Raw genomic sequence first — 19,217 nt, 5'->3', positions numbered from 1 at the left:
AAAGGCAACGCTTTTGGCAAGTATTTGGGCCGCCTTCTGCCAATTGTTATAAAATGACACCGGACTTGAGCAGGTGTCCGTGTGATGTGTGACCCATGTGCCATCAAGTGGCGTGTTCAAGCCTTACTTTTGTGAGGCGCTCGTCTGCCCGCCGTGAACCACCTCCACGGCTCCACTCCACGGCACCACACGGCTGGTGCCATAGTTGGCCATGCAGCCCGAGTCCGTTGGCCCGGCCTGAGGCCCTTTTTTTGGCGTGGCCCGGCACGGAGGCTAGCGGGCCCGAGCTGGCCTGGCCCGGAGTAGCAGGCCGTGCCTAAGCCTTACCCCAGGCATGTGGGCCGGCACGGCACGGCCTGCTACGGCCTCCCCGCGCCCCCAGCTCACCTCCTCGGCTCCCCTCCCCCTCCTAACCCTATCTCATTTCCCCAATTCCCCCTTTCCCCAGCCGCGAGCAGCATCGGCCATCAGCGTCGCCTCCCCCTCTCCTCTCCCAGGCGTCTATACCCTCTCCCTCTCTACGGCGCGCTCGGCACCGCACGGCCGCGCCTCGCCCTTCTCCGCTCCGCTCCTTGCCCTCGCGACCTCCCTCTCCGCTCCGCTCGGCCACGCACCGCGCCCCTCCTCCCTCCTCGCGACCTCCCTCCTCCATCTCTCCAGACAGTGGTGGCGGCGGCGCCGCCCTCCCCCACCCTCTTCCTCCCCTCTCCCTCAGATCCGGCGAGCAACCAGCGACGGTGGCACCCTCTTCCTCAGATCCGGCGAGCCAGCGACGGTGGCGCCCTCCCCCACCCTCTCCCTCAGATCCGGCGAGCCCAAGGCGGCCTAGGCGGTGGCATCTGCTTCGGGCGCGCTCACCGGTGGCGGATCTAGGGTTCAAGCGCACGCAACCATCTTCCTCCCGCGCGTGGCGTCCCCACGCGGCCCCACCTCCAGGGCGAGCGCGCCGGCGGCGGCGGCTGCCTCCCGTGGCGCCTTGCCTCCTGCTCTCCCCTTCCCTCTCTCGTGGGCCTCGGGCTGGCACGGCCTGTGAAAATGGCCGTGCCTCGCGGGCCGGCCCGACACGGAAATCGACCCATAGGGCCGTGCCTGGGCCGGAGGCCAGGCCCATGGCCCGGTGAGGCATGGCGTGCCGTGCCGGCCCGTTGGCTATCGGGCCGTGCTGGCACGGGCCCGTGCCGTGCCGGACCGGGCCGGCCTGTTGGCCATATACCAACACAAGCCCGCACGTACCTTGCCTTGTCACGGGCTCACGGAGGGGGTATGCGTATCGCGTTTTGCAAGGCAAGAAAGAGGCTTTTATCTATATGCCATTAAAAAGGTTTGTAATTACACATAAGTCATTACAAAAATTGACCGTACACGAGTGACATCGTTCTGGACTTCTTTGCTCTCCAAGGCATTCCGTCGGTGTTCTGTTCGTTTTTCACCGTTTGAGAGTCCTGACAAGTGGGTCCGGTCAGTCAAAACGTCCATAATACCCCTCTCATCCCTATCCCGTCTCTCTCTCAAACTCGACCTCATCTCTCTGCTCCGAGCGCGCCCCCGGCAGGGACGCGCATCCTCGTTCCTCGCATCCGTGGTGGCGGCAGCGAGCGGGAGGGTGAGGGAGCAGGCGAGGAGGAGGAGAGGCGGGCACCGGAGCGTCCTCGCTCCTCGCGTCCACGGCGGCGGCGAGGGCGAACGGGATGACGAGGGGGCAGGCGAGGAGGAGACGAAGGGGCACCGGCGCGTCCGTGGCTTTGGGGCGAGGGCTAGGTCGTACCTCGTGCGTCCTCGATGGCATTTGGCACGGAGTCGGCATCTTCGACTTTTCCCCGTCGTTCGCGTACCAGCAAAGGAGAGAGAGAGAGAGAGAGCGCGCAGAGGGCGTTGGGGAGCAACATCGAGACGGCGCGTGGCGGTGGCGGTGGCGCTCGGCAGCCTCGGTGCCGCGCGGGGAGCTGATCGAGCTGCAGGGCGGAGCAGAGCAGGATGTGCCATTCGAGGATGGAAAAGAGCGAGAGCGCGCGGAACTAGGCGGCTTCGGCGGCTCAAGTGTTCTGATGCGGATGTGGGCGGCTGGCTCGCGGCGGCTGTCCGGGGCGGAGCTCGCCCGCGGCGGCTGTCCGGGGCCGAGCTCGCCCGCGAGCGCCCGAGGACCGGCTGTCCGGGGCCGAGATGGCTGGGGCGGACCTCCTCGCGTCACATCCACGCGCGCTGCGTCAGATCCACGGCGAGGACCGGCTGCGACAGCTCCACAAGCGCCGCCTCCTGGCTCTCGCCGCCGCCGTTGGGGATGAGGCTGCCTCCCTGCACGCTGGGGCCCTCGATGTCGCTGTCGGGGCTTGTGCCGCTGCTGCAGCTCCCCGCCATCTCCTTCTTCTTGGTTGCGACGGCGCGGGAGGCATGCCTGCACCTCGCCTGAGCGCGTGGCTGACAAACGGAGCCCACCGTAGGGTAAAATGGTTATTTCAGCTGTCTGTTTGACACCGTTAAGTAGAAAAGCGGATGGAATAGTTTGGAGAGCAAAGAAGTTGAGAACGACGGTACTCGTATACGATAAATTTTTTAATAACTTATGTGTAATTACAACTTTTTTTTAATGATATACGTGTAAAACCTCGGCAAGAAAGCCTCGGACCGAGGAGCTTTCCGGAGCGGGGCTCACGTCGGCGGTTCCTCCTCAATAATCCTCCCCTTCGTTTATTGCTCTCCTCCGGTCCTCCCCCGCAACCCCTGTCAAGCAGACGCAGGGTGCCACCAGGCAGCAGCCCACCTCCACGCTGCACCACGCCGCCACCGCAGCACGACAGCCAGTCACCAGGAGTGATCATTGATCCCCGCCAGGCCGCCACGCTACCGTCGGTAAGGTCGGGGTCCCCGCCTGCGTCCGCCGGTTGCCCCTCTCCCCGCCTCCGGTTCCGTGAGAGGTCGGGGGTCTCGAGAACACACAGCAACTGCTCCCTCCACTGCTCCTTCCCCCATTCAGCCCTTCCCCGCACCACTCCAAACTCGTAAACGCTGTGCGCCACCGCCGCTGCTCTTCCGGATCCGTCGTCCTTCCGCCGGCGCCGTGATGGACCCAAGCGATTCCAACTCCGCCGCAGGTACACCCATTGATCCCTTGATCCTCCTTCCTTCGCCGTTTGATCGAACTGGGTTGCTCCCCGGACCCCGGGACAGCTCGATCGCCCGACCGGGCTCCGTTGGATGCTCCCGGATTGTCCTTGTTTGCTTCACTTACTCTGCGTGTAGAGCTGGTCAGCGGGCGTTGAATTGCAGTGCCCTCCAGATGAGCTCGCGGTGTGCCGTTACTGGGACCGATGTGGCGCGTTTGCTCGTTGCTTGTGTAGATGTTTAATCACTATATCGGTTATTCGATTGTCAATCCAACCTCTTCCATTGGACGGCAGTTGCTGATATTTGTTTTGATCTGAGCTTAATGGCGTAATGTGAATTGTGAACACAAATTTGATGGGGATGGTCAAGCTCGTACTGTCATTCACTGGGGCCATTGGCAACCTGGCAACTTAATACAATCAGTCGTGAGCATAAAAGTGTGTTATCGTGCACTTTATATCATTGTTGCTTGGAGGCCAAAACCATGCTATTAGTTTGGCTTAACTGTGAATGCTTCAATATAGGAAATGGATCAAGCCAAAAGGTTTAGGGATGGTAGTGAAGCAATAAAATGGTGAGACTGAATGGCTAACTAGCTCGAGGAGCACCATATCCACACAGGCTCTGAATGGCTAATTAGCTTGAGATGCACCATTTCTGTGCAGGCTCAAGGATTTTTACTCATATATCTGACTAAGCTCGGATTCGTTCCCTTGTTCTACCCAAGATCCATTAATTAATGTACACACCCATATCTATATCATACTTAGATGGAGAAATATCTTGTGCACATCCATATTTGAGGTGATATTTTGATATCACAGTACATCAGACTTTGGATGAGGTTTATTTAGAGTACAGGGAGGGGAGGCCTCAAGTGATGGGTTTACAATAGATGCTTCCCAAATTATAATGTATCAGAGGACACGAGTTTGCTTACCAATTTGTGATGGGAAACATGTATTAGTTGAGATAAGCACACGAACTGTGACCATACTGTATTATTCAGAGAGATGGGCATGATTAACATAGTGTGCATAGCTTGCACACTCCTTTATCCATGGGGCTCAACATTGTTTCATTTCTTTCAATGTGAAGTGCATTGCAGCCTCTTATACTGACAGTTTGCATTTTGTTGCACATTATATCATTGGCCGAAAACCTTTTGCATACCGTAATTTCTGGTTCATGATGAGCAATAGCTTTCTTACTAACAATGAGAGATTTTACGTTATTTTTAGATTGTGATTGACATCCATTAGATATAGTAACCTTGTTGCTTAAATCCCACTTTGGTCTTTGACTGTAGATCATTCTCCTTTGTGTCATCACAGGAGGAAAGACACAAAATGTTTCAGTACCGCCTGTTGAAGGTGTAGCTGGAGGAGGGACTAGCTATGGATGGGTGGATGGAGGCTTGCGGGGTACAAATCTTGGTGCTGGTGTGATTGATCCTACAAAAGTACACTCAGAAGATCTTTTGCACGTCTGGTCTATGCCCAGCACAGCAAATGTTAGCCAGCAAGAAGCACCTCGACCTCTAGAGAAAGTAAGTTGGATTACCTTTTGTTGGCACTGGTTTCTTGCTTCAGCATGTCACTAAAAGTATGTTATACTGTTCAATTGTTTCCCTGATATATGGAGTGTTTTCTTTCTCATTTCTCAAACACCCAAGAGAATTGTGCATCATTCCATTAAGAAAGAAGGGAATACACTGGGGAGCAAAAGAACCTCCCCACAACACACACACACCCCAGACACATCTTTTATTTGTTCTTTTAAATGTGGTATTGCATTTTTCAACTGTGATCAGATTCATTGTGCTTTCAGTCGTGATTTGACTTATTACTATTTGATTATGTTACTTACCAAGATTTCCAAACTTTATATTTTCCTTTAGGTCAACCTTTTGGCAGCAAGAAATGAAAGGGAAAGTTTTCAAATTGCTTTACGCTCAAAGGTTTCGTGGGCAACTTCAGGTATTGCAGGGTCTGTGCAGATACAATGCACCGATCTCTGCTCCTCCTCAGGAGACAGGTTTGTTTGTTTAAAATTTAGAACATCTCTATTAGGGAAGACCAGCATTCGCACAGTTCTATTCCGATGATTGTAACAGTGTTGTATCAGGTTAGTCGTTGGTCAGTCCATAACTTTGCGACGTGTGGTGCCTATCTTAGGTGTACCAGATGCTCTTGTTCCTATTGATCCACTCAGTCCTCAAGTAAATCTTCAACCAGGGTACTGTTTCTGTGCTTTGGAAATCTGACTTGTATCTAATTTTTTTCTCTTATAGTAAGATTTGACTTTGCTTGTGCAGGGAGACAGCTGCAGTTTGGGTATCATTAAATGTTCCATGTGGGCAACCACCTGGTTTATATGAGGGTGAAATATTCATTACTGCAGTTAAGACAGAATTAGAGTAAGCCTTTCCTTGCTCATTTCTATCCTGTTATCTTAGATGTAAAAAAAAGTTGCCTTTAGTCTTACAGAAAAAGAGCACCAAACAGATCCATCTTACTTGGCATGCTTGGGCAGAAAAACTAATTCTTATAATGCTGGCCCAAGTGTTCACATGTATGTTAGAACAAGAGATGCCATTAAACATATTATATATGAATATATCGGATATACTGTGGTGGAATGATTATTCATTAAGCGATATATAGCTTTTTTTTTAAAAAAAAAAATTGATACTTGAGATGTCAAATTCAGAATCTTGAGTAACCTTGTAAGTTTACCTGCTTATATACCTTGCTACCTTTAAAAAAAATTGGAAGGATTCAGGTCAAGTAAGAATGAAACAATCACGTTACTGTAAAGAAATTGTTTCACACTGCTTTGATTTCTGGGTTATACTTTCTTACTGACCTAATTTCTGGTAGCAGTTCCAGAACAGAATCTCTACCAAAATTTGAAAAGTACAGGCTATATAGAGAATTAAGAAGTTGTCTTGACCTCATTGGACCTAGAGACTACTCGTCACCGGAGGAAATGGTATTCTGCTCTGATAATATATTCTAAAGGATTAACCATGTTATTCCTTTATTTTCTAATTGTGCTATAACATTTAGGTACAAAGACTAACATCAGCTTCTACTGCACTGAGGAGGGTGTTGGATAATCCAGCACTCCAGGACTGTCAAGAGAATAATGGATTTGGAGACATGATGGATGAAGATGTTATGAACAATGTTTCAGTTCGCTTGAAGTTAAGCCTTACTGTTTGGGATTTCACTCTCCCAGTGACACCTTCTTTACCTGCTGTTTTTGGTGTATCCTGGCAATATTCCTTTTACTATGTTCCATTTCCATTTCTGTGCTGTGCAACTGTTATGGGACTGGGTTCAATGGGCTGCGCTTCATGGACCTGCTTGGCCCAGCAGAACCGGCAGCAACAGAAGGCAGTGTTAGGTTGCTGCTGCCCTAGCCAAACCAGCAGCAGGGACATGTCTTGTGCCATAGGGCCAGCTGTACTGTTGCCTCTCTAAATCGACGTAGCCCCCTGCCGCCACCCCCCCCCCCCCCCCCCCCCCCCCTCCTCCTCCGACTTGTCTTAAGGCCTGTTCGTTTGATCCCAAAACCAAAGGGGTTTGAGAGGGATTAAATCTCCTACAAGTCAAAATCCCCCTCAACCCCCTTCAATCCCCTTGATTTTGAGAACAACCGAACAAGGCCTTAAGATGTTTGGACATAAGTTTGGTTTATGAAAGGTTGTGATAGGATTTGGAAATTAGAGTTCAGTTTGGACTTTGGGAAGTTGAATTCATGAAAGAATGTATCCAATGTATGAGATTTCTATTTTAAGTTTATTTGGTTGTCAATTCGGGGGTCCATATATGGTAAGGGGTGATGTAGGTCAATGGGTCAAGGAATGCAATACGCTATTTAAGAAAGGTTTTGACAAGGTGGGGACGAGATTGTTCCCACGTTCCCGGAACAGGAACAATGTGCTGCCGGGATGAGGAACATGGTATAGTTCCATTTCCCCAGTGACTATGGGTTCTCATCATCTCTTGACCCCTGCGCCAGTCACCAACGCTTCTCCTGCGCATGTGTCTCACCCTCGCCGGTGAGAACAGGTGTGAAATCCTGTCCCTCATCCATGCACTATGTTCATCTACAACATCCACAATCGTTCCCCAACCAATCAGCCCCCTGGAAGCAACACATAATCAGAACCGCATATTAGAATTTATGATTGAATTGTCATATATTGCAGCTACTAACAATTCGCATTTGAGCTGTGGACATATGGATGTGTTCTCCTTTGACTACATGTTAGATATCTGAAACTGTCATTGAAGATCGATTCTGTTTGGAGCATGGCACTGAAGGATGGTATAGTGCACTGGATCATCACTTTAGGTGGCTCCTCCAATATAGAATTAGTCCATTTTTCTGCAGATGGGGTGATAGCATGCGCATTCTAGCATACACATGCCCTTGGCCTGGTAATGCTTGAATTTTTTTTCTCACACAAAAGAATATACTGTTTCATTGAACTTATGTGATGCCATTTTCTACTCTTCTGTTCTTTTAGCTGATCATCCGAAGGCTAATGAATATTACTCTGACCCAAGATTAGCAGCATATGCTGTACCCTACGCACCTATCCTATCATGGTATCACTTAATCCTTCTAAATTTTATATCGTCTTATCTGATCCAGCTTGTTGCTTTAATTAATTTGGCTCCTTGTTAACAGTACGGATGCTGCAAAAAATTCCCTGAGGAGAGAGGTTGAAATCTTAAAATCAAAGCCTCATTGGTCCAAAGCTTACTTTTATTTGTGGGATGAGGTGCGTTATTTTACCTTTTCTGCTATGTCCTGATTTCTGGGGAAACCCATGCAGATGCATGGAGTAGGGAGAAACTTGTTGCAGTTATGGTTATGGTTTCCAATGTCCACTCTACTTGCAATCGAAGATATGGAGTTACTCCTTTGGGTTCTCCTTTTAGTTTTATTATGCGCGTCCAGTGGACATGCTCCTGCAACAGAAAGTTGAATTTTCACTCAGCTTGTAGTGTCCCTCCTGGTCCCATATCGACTTTCAGTTCCTAGCATGACCTGCTTAACTCAATCTTGGAACTAATATCATTGATAGCAATTAGCCATTGGAGGCTATGCCATTTCTCAATATATTTTTATTTTTTCTGAAAGAAAAGACCCTTCCCCAGACCCCGCACAGAGCGGGAGCTCTCTGCACTGGGTACGCCCTTTTTGAAAGAAAAGATATGATATATTTTACGTGTTTCTGTCTAATTTCGATGAATAAAATTATTTGCTATGTTTGTTGGTGTTCTGTTGTGATTAATTACATCCAGCCCTGTATAAAGTAGTATCTGTTATGTCATCTTAGATACAAATAGAAATGATGGTTAAGGAAGTACACAGCTCCAATTGAAACGTGCAACAGTCATTATGGATCACTTAAAAGTATTAATGGTGAAGGCAGCTTGTACGTGCAATGCCACTGCATAACTGACCATTGCTTCAGAGGTTTGATAATAAAGTCATTGAAGTTGCCAACATAATCACTTCTATTCCCCTAGTGTGTAATGATTATTGAAGGAAACTATGTTGTTAAATTCTTTGTCACTTCAACTATTGAAGACGAATTTCCCTACAGTAATCTTACAGTTGTTTCCAATATTTCAGCCATTAAATGTGGAACAGTATGACATGATATGCAACATCTCTAATGAGCTACGGTCATATGCACCTGATGTGCGAATTTTGACAACTTACTATTGTGGTGAGTATAAGACAAAATCTGATGGCCTTGTTTCTTTCCTCGATGACGTTGCCTCTATTTAGAAACATACTTTTATACTTGGGTTGTGTTCACAACTGTACACCTTTTTATAACTAACTAGTTGCGCAGGATGTACAACTTCTTGCACGGTCACATACCAATGATAATGGGCTAGCCATCTTTGTTGTATTTAATTGGGCTTGGGTCAACCTTATTTTAATCAAATCAAACAAATTTCGATGCCTATAACAAATGCTACGTGCAAGGAAGGATTAATTCCGTATGAGAAATTGATTCGGCTTAAATGAGTGGCTATTGTGTGCACCCGTTGTGAGATTATGAAAGGCGGAAGGCGAGCTACATGCGCGTGCGCCGAATTGCGATGTGACATCGGACCCTAAATTTGGTCCATGGTGGTACATGTGTATATTGATGTGAGATTGCTAGGAGTTTAGCTCTACCTTGGTTGTTGAGGGTGGGTTAGATCAACATATAAGGCTTCTGGAGTCAATACCACCATTCCCGTGTTAACCGTTTACGTGAAGCGAAGATGAAAGCATAAGTGGGTTGGTAGTAGCGTGTGGTTCACTCAGTGTGCAGAGTGTGCATGGACTCGGGCGGCCAAGCCACGACATAGTGGTGTGACACTAGTGAAGGTTTTGCAGGTTCAAACTGTAACCAACACCATGTTGGAGCGTGTCAGGGAAATATAGTCTACCTCTGCTGGGTGGACTCCTGCCATGGGTCTACTACTATCTGGGAAAGTGAGAAGGGGTGGGCGTGAGGGACATATGGACAGGAGAGAGAGTGACAAACCAAGAGGGATGGGAGGAAGGGAGAAGAATCGCCATGCTTTAATATTAGGTATATATAACATGAAGCTTAGCAGAGAAGCTATAATTTTTATTGCTAAGCTTACTGAATTGGGGCACGTTTTATTATTCTGTACTGTATATGATGGGAAAATGGATGCAGGGGATACAAGATTTGCACTTATGGCACAACAAATACTTTTTTTACTCGAACGACGCAGGAGAGCTGCATGTCATTTCATTAAGAAGAGAATAAAAACAACAGAGGAGAGGCTCTTCCCCCAAGAAACCAAAAACAGGACTCTTAGCGCCACACACTATGAAAAACAGATGACCACTGCCAAAAAAACGCCTAAGCAGCTATAGGTAGCAACCTACTAAGAAGCTGTTGCAGAGCCTTAGCTCCAGCCCAACACCACAACAAACACTCTTCAGAAACTACAGCTAAAACTCTTTGGACATGAGGACTAGCACCCTCAAAGACACAAGCATTCCTATGCTTCCACAACTCCCAAGCAACCAGAATGATAGGTGAATTTAGTCCTTTTCTTAGCTTTTTTCGGAACAGCCTTTTGTTTTGCACCACCAGCTAGAAAAACGAGAATCCTCTAGCTTTGGTGCAAGGGGAAGCAAGCCCAACACATGAAAGATAGCTGTCCAAACCTGCTTTGCGAAAACACAAGCAACCAGGGTATGCTGTATTGTTTCATCAGCTTGGTCACATAGGGGACAAACAGACAGGTGAGGAAGTCCTCTTTTTGCAAGGCGGTCAGCTGTCCAACAGCGGCCCTTAATTGCCAACCAAATAAAAGAATTTGCAACAGAGAGGGGCCCAAGATTTCCATATCTGCTTCCAAGGTGCAAAACTTATGGTCCCAGTAAAAAAGCCCGTAGGCTGATTTGCTCAAATAAGAACCATACCCTGTAAGCCGCCACTGATGATGATCGGGGATGTCCTGTTGGAGATTAAAATCATCAACCAAGTCTCAGATTTGCAGGTACTCCACCAGCACCTCTACTGTTAGAGCCCCCTTGATGTCCGACACCCATCTTCTGTTATGCAAAGGTTGAGTCACCGTTCGTTGCTTCACTGCTCTCTTGGGAATGATCTGAATCAGCTTGGGAGCATATTCAGCTATTGTCTTGCCATGGAGCCAACAGTCTGACCAGAACTTGGTTGAAGCACCATTGCCCACCATGGTTTGCACAGCAACTTTAAATAAGGCCTGAGGATTGCATGGAACCTGAACTGGCAGTCCAGCCCAAAGACGTTCCTCATCAATCTTCTGTGCCCACAGCCACCTTATACGAAGAGACCAACCCAGAACTTCAAGATTATGGATACCTAACCCACCATAATGAATAGGCTGCTGAACTTTCTCCTATGAAACTAAACAGTTGCCTCCATTAGCCTTCCTTGGCCTTTCCACAGAAAGCAGCACAACAAATACTTGTTAGAGCATATGTTTTGCTTTGCTTTTATTTATGTTTATGAAATGGACATATGTTTATTTGCCTGAGGCGAAAATATTCTGTCACTTTCCTGGTGCATTGTTAGTGTTAAGTTCTGGAAATTTAGATGATTATGCCTATAAAAGACATTGCGGTTGACAAGTCACGAATTTCTTCTAGCATATAAAGATACATTTTCTTATAATTTCAATGATCTGTGTAGGCCCAAGTGGCTCTGAACTGGCTCCCTCTACATTTGAAGCTTTTGTTAAAGTTCCAAATGTTCTGCGTCCGCACACGCAAATCTTTTGCACAAGGTATCCGCTGCAGCTGGCTTATTTTTGTATTCTACTAGTTTGCTAAATTTTGTGGGGGGTGACATTGAAGGCTGAACATGCTCAGGCACGGTCGTGAAAAAAGACATTGAAGGCTCATGCATATGTGTAGCCACAACATGCTATGGGGATGTTTTTCTTAATATGTTGCACCATTTATTCAATTTCACTTGGCTAATATACTTGTGATAAACTGTTTCATGGTTATGGCACTTCGATTCTACTAACATAACAAATAAGGTTCAGACTTCAGAGTGTTAATGTTTTATAATATCTTGCACTATTGCCTTATGAATCTGGGGTGAGGACCCTGGCTTATGTATCAATTGGGCAAGGTCTCGAGAATTCATGTTAACCGTTACAAAAATTTAGGCCAAAATAGATTGAACCCTTAACCCGTGTCAGAAAAAAACAAGATCCCCCTACTCACAAGGCACTGGCATTATGATTACATAGCAATAGATTGAACCCTTAACCCGTGTCAGAGAAAAACAAAATCCCCGTACTCACAAGGCACTGGCATTATGATTACATAGCACTGACAATCTGGTGTCACTGCATGAATGTTAGATATGTGTCAGAGGCTAGTAGAAGCACTGGTGGCTTGGCGCAAACTAATGATAATGTTACAATACATCAATCTCGGCCAATAAACCACCTCGGTTATTGATCTGTTGTCTTCTTATACAGTGAATGGGTTCTTGGCACAAGAGAAGACCTAGTGAAGGATATTGTTGCTGAATTACGGCCTGATCTTGGTGAGGTAAGAAGATTCTATTCCTCCAAAATAGTAAATTCATAAACCATGGCCTTTTTAGTTGCATTTTAGTCCATTCTCAGAGAGGGTCACGTTATTTGTTTTTCCAACTAGCATTGATTCTAACAGTATAAAATCAAGTAAGGTAATTGGATGAGAGCACCCACTTTCATACATTTATGAAATATTTTAATGAACAATTCCTTGTCACATTTTACTGTTCTTTTTTCTCTTGTTTTTTCTATTGTCATCTGGTGCTCTGACACCGGCCCTTTGTATCTAGTATTTTGTTATGTATTGTTGCTGGCTGTGGTCAGAGACCAAGATTTCTTCTCTTGTGATTGAATGGTTTCTTCATGTTTTATGAGATCCTAAAGCAATGATATTATGAGGAGTTTGGGGGAATTTCTTTTCTGTTGAGTGCATGCAGGACTATGCATAGTCTTTGTATGGTTATGTTACCTATGTACTGTTATCTTTATTTTAGGTACTGCAGTCTGCATTGAAGCATGCTTCCTGTTTCCAGATTGTGCTACAGCCTACTCTTTCTAAACTCAACTGTCCCAGTCAATATTTTGTTTTTTCTCATTTATCTCGAACTTTCATTTACCATTCAAGCATGGAGTTCTCTGTTATCTTTAAAATTTATATCTTGATGGAATTATCTGGATTCTATTAGGAGTGGTGGACATATGTTTGTATGGGCCCTTCTGATCCTCAACCAAACTGGCATATTGGGATGCGTGGAACCCAGCACCGGGCAGTGATGTGGAGAGTGTGGAAGGAAGGTGGGACAGGATTCCTTTATTGGGGTACCAACTGCTATGAGAAGGCTATGATCCCAAGTGCTGAGGTATACTGTGGGGCATGCAAAGTGTTTTTGAATATTTACCAACTGCTTATTGTCTTATTTTATACGGTTATATACCTGTCCCCTGATGCAAGACTTGCAGTATATACTGGTAGTCGTGATTTAGTCTTTGTTTTGAAAGATGTTAAAACTACAGAGAAGTATTAGGTCATGTGACATTGGATTGTTGAAGTCTTGCATATCCAAGTGTCTGAGTGTATGACTGTAAGGCTGTAAGCAAGTAAGATGCTGTAGGGGTGCTCATGCTGCTTGTGTACATCTAGAGAAAGCAAGACTAGATTTGAATAGACTAACTGATCGTGCTACAGTCATATGCTAATGGCACTTCTCTTTTACTTCAACACTGAGACAAACTCTAGCAAATATGCAAGTGACTAGTGATTCTTGTTTTATATATTAGCATTCTGGTGATACAACTCAGTTTAAAAGTTTAACTCTAGTCTTTGTTTGGTAATATATTTTGGGTTTTAGTTTACATTGAGATTATAATTTTCTGCGGTTAATGTTTGAGCAAACCATTTTGTATTCTTATTCTAGAAATCATGGTACATTGTTGTTCTGACTGAGCTCAGCTGTACATTTGCAAGCGTCGACTATTGCTTCATTTCTGATTCTCAAACTTGGCGGTGCCACAGATCTGTTTCCGACGTGGCCTTCCTCCTGGCGACGGTGTCCTGTTTTACCCTGGTGAAGTGTTTTCTTCGTCACATGAACCAGTTGCTTCCACCCGGCTAGAGCGCATTCTCAGTGGCATGCAGGTGATAATTTTTTGTTGATTATTTTTCTTAACAAATCAAGCTTTTGAGCAATGGAGTTAAAAATATTCAGATTGAAAGTATTTGCTGAGAACTACTCCTATATCTGAACTAGACTGTGTCCTACCAAGGCTTTGTCATTCAAGGGTTATACTTCTCAGAAGAATGTTAAGAACCAACCCCACTTTTTCAATTGATTTCCATTGGAAATATGAAACACTATAAGACTGGTCGATGTTGTCCTGTGCTGACGGCTGTTTCTTGTTGCTTTTCAACGCAGGACATCGAATACCTGGAGCTTTATTCTTCACGGTATGGAAGGGAGGAAGGCCTGGCCCTTATGGAGAAGACTGGCATGTATCTTGGCCCGGATCGATATACGCTGGATCATGGACCGGTAGATGTGATGCGGGGTGAGGTATACCGCACCTGCAGGTCTTAGTGCCATGGCTGCCAAATGTTCATGCCCTTTCAGTTTAGGGCCTTTTGTTGTATATATATGGTTGTGTATTATGTTATCTATGTAGCGATCTAATCTACCCTTGATGATCGATCAACTCATCAAACCTGGACTAAACTAGTCCTGGTGCATTGCATGAAGTCGGGAGAAAAAACACAAGATGATGTGGTCCAGAGGTAGAGCAGCCCAGGTCTGGCCCTGTTACAAGGCCCAGATAGCTACCGGAAGTGGGCCCTATCTGCTGCAACAGTATTGACAGATGACACGAGATTGGCATTCCCCGCCTCTCGATTCCCAGCCGTCGTTCCTGTGTCGGTGAGTCGCGTCGCGTGCGCTTAAAGCTTTTAATCCCGCCCTAGCCCTACCCATGGAAAAGAGCTGAAGCTGAAATATTCTCCTGTTAGCTGTTACCTTCCGTTTCCTTTCTGCAATTTGCAGCGCAGGTTACACCCTCGAAACGTAAGGCGCATTCAATCGCGTTCCTGCCGTGACGACGATTCCCGTCTCGAGACGGACGCTGACGCTGACGCCGTGGTGCCCCGTCTCTTTCGAGGTCGGTAGCGCCATGGCGCGACGCGGAGGGCTCCGGACCCAGACCACCGGACCGGGAGCTGTTTCAAGCCCCGTTTTGTTAATAATCTACGTTATCCCCGGGGCGTCATCACATTCACAGGTAGTAACATAATAAGCATCCAAAAACAGGGTGGTTTCTGGCTTTCAGCACGGGCGCGCCGTCGCTGTCGCCCATCCACCCACGACGATTTCCCCCAAACATGTCCGTCCGATTAATATCTATCTATATATATACCCATCCATGTGAACCGAGGGAGAGCACACAAACGCTTGCATCGAGGTCGTTGTCACGGGTTCCACAGAAGCCATCCCTGGAGAGTGAGCAAGTGTCGTTATTTGTCACTTGTGGCCTTCGTCGTCCAGCTCCAGCTGTTCATTTGACCTTATAAGTTATGACTAAAAATACTGTTAATTGATTTAATATAAGAGAAAAATATTATTTATTAACTGAAAAAATATGATTTATAAGCTAGACAAGGCCAAACTAACCGACAACGCCGGACCCCCTTGTGTTCCAAGGAGATAGAAGGCTGGCAGAACAATCCTCCTGTCTACCCTGGGGACGGGCTTGGGGTAAGAAAGAAAGAAAAAAAAAAGAAGAAAGATCTTTTCCATGTCGCGAAAATTTTCATCCAGATGTGTGGTGCTGTTGGGCAAGTTGCGCCGGCATGTCTGGCGGACAACACTGTTGCATTCTTAAAGGGGTTGCTGTTGCTGTTGCTGTTGCAATAGTCGATGGGCCGTTTCCGCGACATTTATCAGCACGGATTTTATTTCATTTTATATTCCATATTTCTTTATTACCAATTTAGGTCCAGTTTGTTTCGCTAAAATTCTATTTTAACAGTATTTTTCAGCAAATGTTTTTCTCTTAGAGCAAGTATAATAGTAGACTGTAAGCCGACTAAATGCTGAGGTGGAGAAGAGAGGGGAGGAAAGAGAGAAGAAGCGGGCTGTAAGCTTACAGCCGGCTTGGGCACAAGAACCAAGAAAATCTGTGAGAGAGACAAGTGGGCCATGTATTAACTGTAAATAGCTAACTACTATATGAGTGGACTGAGAGAAGGCTGCAATGAACCTTACAGCCAGCAAGCTGGCTGTATTATTAGTCTTGCTCTTATAGTATTTCAGCACAAGCAACAATATATTTTGTGAGGCAGAGAAAACCGAGTAGACCGGAGATCTTGAACTGATTTGGTTGATCAGGGAGCGAGTGCTGGCCATGGGCCAATCTCTGATCGCCTGATCTCCCGCCTGATTGCTGGGCTAGGGCTGGCTGGGCTGGTTGGCCAGCCCCCTCACATGGCTACTGTTTACGCGAATCAGCCAACAGTACTTCTCTCTCACATAAATGAACCAGCAACGATACGATCCAGCCAACCGAACAGACCACTCATCCAGCAGCACCCGTGCTCTGACCGGTAGGACCGTAGGAGAGCGGGGTGAGCCGAGCCGTCTGCACAAGTGCAAGTGCAGTGCAGTACTCCGTGCTCCCGTTGCTCTCATCTCATCTGCGGTTACTGTGCGCTGGGCCCGGGTTTTCGGTCAAATCGGTTGCCCTGACGTGGAGAGCCTATCTGAGCTTCTCACTGTTAGACCTTAAGTAGGATCTCTAGGCATAGAACTAGTATGTCTATTTACTATTGAATAAAACTGTGAGTCCTAGAACATCTACCAGTGCAGTACTGGTAGATAGAACGAGAGAAAAAGAGAGGGTGAAGGGTGTAAACTTTCGGCAGCCTTGGATGAAGATAGGCTCGCCATCGCAGTGCTCGGTAATAATCCAGTGGCGGTGTCGAGTCGAAGGGCGGCGGTGCAGTAGCGGTTGCAGGGCAGTCCGGCGATGTAGCAGTCCCTCGGTGTAGATGTAGAGGCGGTGGCGGCACGGCTGGTGGCTTTTCGTCACTGGCTGCGCCCCTCTAGATCGGATTAGGGATTTCGGTGGGGAACTGTAGCTCAGGCCAACCTCGTAGTCAGAGCCGACGACCCCCACCTCTATTTATTGCGCAGTGTGACAAGGGCCCTCCAGCCATAGTGGGCTGGGCACCCCCGATCAAGGCGCTGATCAAAGGCCCAACTGGACCGTTGGGCCCAGTTTAGGATTAGAGATCAATCTAACAATCTCCCCTTAATCTTCTATCATCTTTTAATTTCATATCATTTACTTTTGTTCATTCCATTACAGATTAGCGCATAGAGCATGTTTCATCGTCACGGTCAATAGCCGATAGATTTAACCGCTACAACACACCACTCTATTCTGAAATAGATACTTAACTTTATGCCTTCTTTTGTCTAGGATTTATAGGCTTTCCCTTAAACCCAGGCCGGCTACATGTTCTCTGAACACGTTGGGTGGTAAGCCTTTTGTAAGCGGATCCGCGATCATCTTTTCAGTACTTATATGCTCAAGACTTATGACATGATCCCAGACTTTATCTTTCACAACATAATACTTTATGTCAATATATTAGGCAGCACCACTTGTCTTATTGTTGTGAGCATACTATACTGTTGGAATATTATCACAGTATAACTTAAATGGTCTATAGATGTTGTCGACCACCTTTAAACCGGGTATGAACTTCTTTAGCCAGTTCACCTACCACGTTGCCTCATAACACGCTACAAACTCGACATCCATTATGGACGATGTAGTGACAGTTTGCTTTGAGCTTTTCCATGAAATAGCTCCCCCTACGAGAGTGAATACATATCCAGACGTGGATTTTCTATCATCTCCTGCATAATCAGAATCAGAATATCCCACTATATGGAGTGAATCTGATCTTCTATATGTCATCATAAGGCTTTTTGTTCCTTGCAAATAACGCAAGACTTTCTTTACTAATTTCTAGTGTTCTGTTCTAGGATTGCTCTGAAATATGCCAAGTAAACCGGTAACAAATGCCAAGTTAGGACGCGTACATACTTGAGTATATTGCAAGCTTTCAACAGCTGAAGCATATGAAACCATTTTCATTTGATCGATCTCATATTAGTTTCTGGGTATTGAAAATCTCCATATCTGTCGCCCTTGACTATAGGAGCAGGTGAGGGACAACATTTGTGCATACTAAATTTCTTTAAGATCTTTTCTATGTATGCCTTTTGTGACAGTCCTAATACATATTTACTTCTATCTCGGTGAATCTCGATCCCTAGAACGAATGTAACTTCACCAAGATCTTTCATATCAAATTTTGAGGATAAAAATTTCTTTGTCTCCAGCAGTAGACTGACATCACTACTAGCAAGTAAGATATTATCCACATACAGGACAAGGAAGATAAACTTTCAATTCTTAAACTTTGCATAGACACAATTATCCTCTACATTCTCTTTAAACCCAAAATTCCTTATTGTCTGATCAAACTTTAAGTACCACTGTCTTGAAGCTTGTTTTAATCCATAAATGGATTTCTTTAGGCGACATCCCATTCGTTCTTTTTTTCCATGACAAAACCTTTCGGATGTGCCATGTAAACATTTTTCTCCAAGTCCCCGTTGAAAAATGTCGTCTTTACATCCATCTGATGTAATTCTAAATCGTAATGTACCACTAATGCCATTATGATTCTAAAGAAATCCTTATATGAGACTAGAGAAAAGGTCTCATTGTAATCAATCCCTTCTCTTTACGTAAAGCCTTTTGCCATAAGTCACACTTTATATCTCTCTATATTGCCTTGAGAGTCAAGTTTTATTTTGTAGACCCATTTATAGCCTACTATTTTGGCTTCTTTAGAAATTATTTTTAAGTCGTAAACTTTATTGGCATTCATAGATTTTATTTCATCTTCCATGGCCTCAAGTCACTTTGATGAATGATCACTTCTCATGGCTTCTTCAAATAAGGTGGGATTATTCTCCATTTGAAATTTCTTAGTGTTGTATACTTCATAGTCAGCAGAAATAGCTGTTTTTCTAACTCTTTGAGACCTTTTATGGGCCTCCACATTTGGCACATCTTCTGTTTGAGGCTGTTGTTGCACCACCTCATGTGTGGCAATAGGTTATATAGGATCCTAAAGAACATGTTCCTCATCGTCATTCATTGTTGCCACATGCGGAATAACAATAGGTGCTAGCACCACAGTATCTTGCACTGTCGGTGCAGCGACAATAGGTAGTGAGAAAAATGGCTCATAAATTATTGGAGTGGGCGCATACACCTGCTTCTCTTCAAGGCTAATTTCTCGAGCTACCATGCTCCCCCTTATCATTTCATCCTCTAGAAAGACAGTATGTCTCATTTTCATAAACTTTGTATGTCTATCTAGATAGTAGAAACGAAAACCTTTTGACTTTTCTAGGTAGCCAATGAAATGACAACTTACTGTTT

The 19,217-nt window shown here is 45.8% G+C and overlaps 1 protein-coding gene across 6 annotated transcripts; it reads left to right on the top strand.

Annotated features, from left to right (window-relative positions):
• The first annotated feature begins 2,611 nt into the window (after positions 1-2,611).
• Positions 2,612-14,405, top strand: LOC136542525 (uncharacterized). 6 transcript variants are annotated; one of them, XM_066535010.1, is made up of 16 exons: positions 2,612-3,089; positions 4,437-4,651; positions 5,003-5,139; positions 5,230-5,340; positions 5,420-5,521; positions 5,988-6,096; positions 6,174-6,374; positions 7,385-7,553; positions 7,643-7,724; positions 7,807-7,900; positions 8,761-8,857; positions 11,345-11,438; positions 12,147-12,219; positions 12,893-13,066; positions 13,720-13,842; positions 14,120-14,405. In XM_066535010.1, the coding sequence occupies exons 1-16, from the start codon at positions 3,059-3,061 to the stop codon at positions 14,279-14,281; spliced, it is 1,974 nt and encodes a 657-aa protein (XP_066391107.1). In that variant the 5' UTR covers positions 2,612-3,058; the 3' UTR covers positions 14,282-14,405. The 6 variants fall into 6 exon arrangements, with proteins under 6 accessions (XP_066391107.1, XP_066391111.1, XP_066391110.1 ...); XM_066535014.1 differs by having other exon boundaries at positions 4,412-4,651; positions 5,280-5,340; XM_066535013.1 differs by having other exon boundaries at positions 4,412-4,651; positions 5,235-5,340.
• The last annotated feature ends 4,812 nt before the right edge of the window (positions 14,406-19,217 follow it).

Source organism: Miscanthus floridulus, chromosome 3, assembly GCF_019320115.1.
Source record: "Miscanthus floridulus cultivar M001 chromosome 3, ASM1932011v1, whole genome shotgun sequence".
Classification (NCBI taxonomy): Eukaryota; Viridiplantae; Streptophyta; class Magnoliopsida; order Poales; family Poaceae; genus Miscanthus; species Miscanthus floridulus.
Note: the sequence above shows the minus strand (reverse complement) of the source record. Positions and strands in the feature narration are given on the sequence as shown.

Excerpts from the sequence above, each read along its gene's own strand:
- LOC136542525 (XM_066535010.1), top strand. The coding sequence starts at position 3,059 with ATGGACCCAAGCGATTCCAACTCCGCCGCAG. Across the intron at positions 6,097-6,173 it reads ACTCGTCACCGGAGGAAATG|GTACAAAGACTAACATCAGC; the intron begins GTATTCTGCTCT and ends TATAACATTTAG. Across the intron at positions 6,375-7,384 it reads CTTTACCTGCTGTTTTTGGT|ATATCTGAAACTGTCATTGA; the intron begins GTATCCTGGCAA and ends ACTACATGTTAG.